The sequence below is a fragment of the Wolffia australiana genome, chromosome 11 (assembly GCF_029677425.1).
Source record: "Wolffia australiana isolate 7733 chromosome 11, ASM2967742v1".
Lineage (NCBI taxonomy): Eukaryota > Viridiplantae > Streptophyta > Magnoliopsida > Alismatales > Araceae > Wolffia > Wolffia australiana.
This window is the reverse complement of record NC_135845.1, coordinates 8949036-8955794: the sequence shown is the minus strand read 5'-3', so window position 1 is coordinate 8955794 and position 6759 is coordinate 8949036. Positions and strand designations below refer to the sequence as shown.

The 6759-nt window shown below is 40.5% G+C and overlaps 1 protein-coding gene across 1 annotated transcript; it reads right to left on the bottom strand.

The window, feature by feature from the left end:
• Window positions 1–4440: 4440 nt before the first annotated feature.
• Window positions 4441–5973, bottom strand: LOC144709042 (ribulose bisphosphate carboxylase small subunit, chloroplastic 2). The gene is made up of 2 exons (XM_078582447.1): window positions 5616–5973; window positions 4441–4860 (listed from the first exon to the last, which is right to left on the bottom strand). Exons 1-2 carry the CDS (start codon window positions 5922–5924, stop codon window positions 4636–4638), a joined length of 534 nt encoding a protein of 177 aa, XP_078438573.1. The 5' UTR covers window positions 5925–5973; the 3' UTR covers window positions 4441–4635.
• Window positions 5974–6759: the final 786 nt, after the last annotated feature.

The following is a 6759-nucleotide window of genomic DNA, read 5'->3' as shown; positions in this document are numbered from 1 at the left end:
CTTATCACAGTCATTCTAGGGGCGTCAAGTGGACTAGGGACTACACATAAACAATAACCGATGACAAACAAGTTATATGAGCGAGTCGATATGCACTGTTTTGTATCTTCTAAACCACGAGGTGTAGCTTGGAATGCCATGGTTTAGAGACTCAACCTATGGATTAAGTTAAATCAATCCAATGTTAATTAATATATATGATGATGTAGGGAATAATTTGGCAATTATAGTCATTAACCAGATCGATACATGGGCCTAGAGGGTCACATGCAAATGGCCTCTTAGAGGTCAGAAGATATACATAAGTTTTGGGGGTTTTATGAAAAATACCCACATTTATAAATTGGGGAAGGCCCTGAATGAAATGCACCTAAGCCAAAATTGTTCATTGGCCTTCCCTGTCATCTCCCTTCTGCCCATTGCTCCTCTTTATTTCCAATGTGATCGGGACAACGTAATGGTGGTGAGGGAAGTTGAACGGAGCTCATCAATATGAAAGAGGAGATTCAACCTGATGAGGACCACGTGAATACTTTTAGAGGCTGTACATATCAAGAGCTCCACGTGGCTCGTTCAAGGATCCAAGAAATGACGGATGTCATCCGTGTACAAGTGATTCATTACATTGTTTAATTGATGTTGTTATGATGTGCTAAAGTCTTCCTTTGTGCATCATCTTGGGTTTTTCATCAAAATCAAGGCCTCTACAATGCAACACTTAACATCTGCATGACCAGATTTATTTTGTAACAACATCCTATATGATAGGATTACATTTTTGTTGGCAAATGTTGATGCACTTATCCCCTTGATATCAGAAATGACAATGCAGTGGCAGATATATTTTTTCGAAGCATTTCCAGTAATTTACTCTGTTGATCCAAGTACAAGAATGATGAAATGATAACTTGAAAAACATTACTTATTCCAAAAAATGCATATTTTACAAGCAATGGTAACAACTTCAATCAAATATTCAGTACAAGAGAGTAAAAATGATTCCAAATTAATGTCGAAGTATTAGAAAGCTCTTGTAATGATGCACATAAGTAACTATAATCAATATGTTCAAAGGCAGCATGAAAAAAAAAATTTGTTCCAACTTCGAGTTCTAGATAAATGATCGGATACCAAATTCTCAAACCAATGTCAATCCTTAATTTCTAGGTCAAACTATTGCATTTAATCAACCTAGGTTTTGCCTTTTTCATCCATTAAGTACTTAACAGCTCCATGATCAGAAAATATAACTATATAATACCTATACATATGATCTTCATTTATCTAATACAAAAATCATAGCTAGCAATTGGTCCTTGATTGTAATGAAGTGTTCCTGAGTGTCTGTAAGGTTTTACTAGCATAATAGATGGTCAGTGGCTTCTTTTCAATCCATGGAACAAGGAATGCTCCTATTGGAAACTCAGAAGCATCATTCATGATTTCAAAATGGTGATTCCATTTTGTAGTTTGTATGATTAGTGATTTCACCATTGCATCCTTTGTTTCAAAATTTACCTTTTTACGAACAAGTTAGTTAACAGTTTAGATAATTTATCAAAATCTTTGATGAACTGCCTATATAAGCCTGAGTGGCCAAAGAACCCTTTAAGTTCCTTGGTGTTGGTCAGAAGTGGAAGGTTTCGGATCATCTGTAATTTGGCCTTGTCTACTGCTAATTGGCGTTGGCTGACCAGGTCCCTAGTGCTATTCCCTTCTAGATCATAAAGTAGGACTTTGCCAACTGAAAACTAGTCCACGCCAGCCCAGCCTAAGCAGGGCACAAATTTGGTGGATCAGGTTTGACCTAGACTGCCAAGGATAGGGCACACATTTTGACGACCAGGTCAGAACAGATCCATTATTGGCAGGCCCGAGGTTCAAAGGTGGGCCTACATGGCAGGCGCCATGTAATCAAGCTACGCGTGTGGTGGGTGCCATGAAGGCAGCCTACTAGCATGGCATGCACCATCTAGACGGCCTTCCTACGTGGCAGGCACCAGTTAGGCAGGTAGCCAATGCGGCCAACGCTATCTAGGGGGTGTCCTACATGGCGAACACCACCTAATAAGGAGTCCCATGTGGCGGTCACCACCTAGGTGGTTGGCCACCTACGTGATGGATGCCACCTAGGTAAGCAGACAACCTATGTGGTGGATTCCACCTAGGTGGGAGTCCTGCATGGTGGGTGCCACCTAGGTGGACGGCTCACTTGGCTGGTGCAACCTAATAGTTTCAAATCAATTTTACCTTCAAGAGAGTAATCATGATTGTCAATAAATGTCTAGGTATTAGAAAGGTTTTGAGATGATGCACATAAAGAGTAGTAATGAATGTACTCAAAAGCATCAAGAAAACATAAATCTCCATACGATTTATCCAGATATTTCATCGACATATATAATTTGATTTTGAGTTTTTCTTTTAAAACTTTAAGTTCTACTATTCCCTTTCCAGATGATTGAAGGCGATTCTGAGATCTTCTCTCACCTTCATATCATTAATAATGGAATCAACAAGCAAATATCATTATTCTATTTTAATTATATAGGGTTCTGATCATCCATATGGTTGACTAATAGACCAATCAACAACTTGCATTTCCTAAAATAAAGGTTCTTATCCTGTAAAGCTTCTTGAAAAATATTATTAGTACCTCCTGAATTAAGTAATAATTTTGAAAAGATAATTGCTCCTAGATCACACTTTATTGGAGGAGCTCCTGGATCCCTTTGTTTTTCAGAAGGATTTTGTGGAACAGAGCTAACTCTTTTTTTTTCTACTATGTGTGCACAGATGTTTTAAAACATTATCACACAAGGGAATATATTTTATTGCCGTAGTAAATGAAATAGTAAAAGTTACTTGCCTAAAAATCTTCAGAAGGTTTTCATCAGTAAATTTTTTAATAACATATAGAAAATTTTCAAGGGTCAGGGATAGGAATTGGTAAAACATAGTCCTTAGGATTAGGTTCTATCTTGTTCGGATCGTCTAATTATTCCCGAGTTATAATGTGAAATAATTCATAAAATAAATGTCAGAAATAAAAAATACATCTTATTTAGGAATATGAAGTCGGAAAAATCCTGACAAATACCATTAAATCCAAAAAAACAAGAATACATCTGCAAGATCAGATTTAGTCATTTTAAGCATAATCACAAGTATTTATCATTTTTTAATCAGCAAAATTATACAAATTTTAAAGAAATGACTTGATGTTTTGCATGTTATCAGTAGGTACAACCATTTATTAATGTGACAGTCCAATGATGACTTAAGGTATGATCAACCATAAAATGCTAATCAGACATCTGAGTTAGGACTAATTCATTGGGAAATCATCATAGAGCTTTTTTCTGATATTTTTATTATCGTGCTTATAGACTTCATTCCATGATATTTCTTAAACAGGTCTCCTCTTATAGTAAGGGTAAAAAATCTTATGTCCACCTATCAATCACATTCATGGACTTGTTGCTAGGTCTGAGCTTAAATTATTTGAACCATATTCTCTGGACCGTGTTGTGTGTTTGGATTCTTCCGTGTAAAGACAACTTACATAACTCTGACATTATTTTATCCGGTTCACAGTCTGGTATTAAAAACCTAGGAATTCATTTGGATCATTCATTGAGCTCTTTCTCCCTAAAGAGCACCCTTATAATATCCCCACAGCGTATTTGGACTTGTGGTATCAGCTGACCATATTTGTCATTCGAGTGAGAGTAGATAATTTCATTCTATATCAATGCTTTTATGTCCTTCTGAAATATTCTCTCAATTAAACTATTTTCAATTCATATTTAAAGATAAAATGACCATTGCACTATGATTTCATCATAATTCATTAAAAATTCACATTTTCCTAGACTACATTAAAAGCAGAGCACAGCCATAATAATGGATATATTTGAATTGGTGAATGCTCGATAAGATGTGGAATGTAAGACTGGATGGCAGGCCATATATAATCCCATCGTGAGGATGGGCTTGATTTTAGTATGACCAGGCTAGCAACTTTGAAAAGGGCACGGGATTGAGATTAGATGAGATGAGATTGGAAGACAATACTATGACTACGTACTGAGTGGTTCTCACCATGTATGTTTAATGGGTACAATATTTCCTAACCCGTTTTCTTATTTTGAGGGCTGCAGTTTTGAGGAACAAGATCTGGCACAATGAGGCATAAAATGATACCCACTCAGACTTTGGGAACTTCAACTTCATTAACGAGCACTTATGAAACCCTTTTCAGTCTACCTATTTATCTCAACGTATTCATGTAATAAATGTTATCAGAACTGGGTGTTAAGTTAAAGTTAAAGCTTATAGTTAAGCGAAGAATATAGCTGAATGATGTGGGCAAGAGAGAGGAGAGAGAAAATAACAATGGATAATTTCAGAGTTTATATAGTAGCCGAAGCTGAGATGTTTCTCACCAACAAAAAACATATATATACGCCAGTACACTGCTCATATGTTGGGAATCCGCTAACCACGACGGAAAGAATAGGAAATGAAAGTTGATCCGAGGAGGAAAGGGAACAGCTACAGAACATAGGGGTACGCAGAAAGCTTCAAGAAAGAGGAGAAGGGGGTGCGATGGCCCCCATCTGGGTGGCTGGCTTAGGTGGGCTTGTAGGCGATGAAGCTGACGCACTGCACTTGGCGCTTGTTGTCGAAGCCGATGATCCTGACGAAGTAGTCAGGGTAGGCCTTCTTGGCCTCCTCAACCTCGGCGATCACCTGGGATGCATCGGTGCAGCCGAACATGGGCAGCTTCCACATTGTCCAGTAGCGGCCATCGTAGTACCCGGGGGAGGCGTGGTACTCACGGTAGACGAAGCCCTCCTGTTCATTGTGAAGCGCGGAATTCGTTAGAAACGCCAAATTTGAATCTTTCCTAGAGACTCGTGTGAGATAATTATGGGGACAGCGAGAACTACTCGCCTAAGATCACCCTTCATCAGGAAGGCCGTAAGAGTGAATCTTTGGGAGATCCAGATGAAATATCAAGGAAAAGTCCGAAAGAAACAACTTTCAAGAGAGACCCAGATGCGATTGTTTCCAAGGTGGAGACATATGGAGACCAGTCACATAATCCAGATACCCAATCTATAGAGAGCGTGAGATGAAACCTCAAGGAAGATAGAGATCTATAGACCCCATAGTGGACATTTCAAAAGAGTCCCAGATGAGAGAGGGGGCGAATTTCAAGGAAGAGAGATCCAATTGAGACACCTTTGAAAGAGGGAGAAGAAGAGGGACCCAGATCCGATAATTTCTAGAGAGAGAGAGAGATAATGCTGAGCCCAGAGGAGAGAGAGGGTAGATTTCACGATGTAGGGAGAGACCCAGGTACGATACTTTCTGGAGAGAGAGAGAGAGAGAGAGAGAGAGAGAGAGAGAGAGACTGCTGAACCCAGAGGAGAGAGACGGGACATTTCACGAAATAGGGAGAGACCCGGATACGATAATTTCTAGAGAGAGAGAGAAAGAGAGAGAGAGATAATGCAGGACCCAGATGACAGAGAGGGCAGACTTCAAGAAATAGAGAGAGACCCGGATGAGATACGGTAGAGGGAGAGAAGAGAGAGAGACAGTACCTTGGAGAACTCGATGCAGGGGATCCAGCCGTTGCGGATGAGGTACTCAACCTCCTTGGCGAGGGCTTCGGTGGAGAGGGGAGGCAGGTAGGACAGGGTCTCGAACTTCTTCAGACCCTCCGGGGGCCACACCTGCATGCACCGGGCCTTGCCGCCGTTGCTGGGCAGGGTGGACAGGTCGGCGTTGGCCTTGCGCGTGGCCGGGAAGGCGGCGGAGGAGCGGAGCCCGTTGAAGGGGGCCACCATGTTGGACTGAGCCGGAGTGGCGCGGGCCACAGCGGCGGAGGACACCATCATCGAGGAAGCCATGGCGATCCTTCTTCCTTGCTCTTCCTCACTCCCTTCTCAGCTTGAGAGGATCTCCAAGTCTTCGCGCCGCCTTAAGTAAGCGTCCGCTCGTCCGACGCTCCACCACACATGCCCTCTCCTCAAATGTTACAGCCTTATCTCCAGGATTTCTCTCCTGTTGACAGGTGGCATGGGCCTCGCTCCTCTTATCCTACACCCAGACAATGCCTATTCCCAGACAATGAGATACTGATTTAAAGCAAAATTTTATTTACCGATGTCGCGTGAAACCAAAGTAAAATTACGGACCATATAAGTTTACACGGACGTCGCATCAAACCACAATTAATAAGGTGCCGACATCTACACCGGACAAGGGAATGTGAGACGCACAAGTCCAATCTCCAACCATCCCTTTTCAACACCACAATTTACAAAGACTTCTTTGATTATACTTATGGAATCCGTTATATACTTTTCTGGAAAAAATACGATGGAAAAGTTCTAAAGGATAGACTAGTCAAACGAATCGAGCACTTCTGACCTATGATAAAGGATAGACTAGTCAAAACAGAATAGCTTGATTCAGATATAGACTATCAAACATTTTGGTAATAGGATGATAGAAATATTGAATTGAAAACATTGAAACCTCATTTCACTCGTCTTTGTAGGACTGCAACCTGATTTTGTGCAAAAAGTGATACTAGAGAATAACTACATATCAACTAGATTTCCACAAGGAGCTATTTAATTTTTTTCCTTCCAACCATTTCTCTCCTGGTAGGCATCCCGGGGTTGAATTATATCCCAGTTGCAAAATGATTTATGAGCTTCAACTAAATTGTCTAAATAT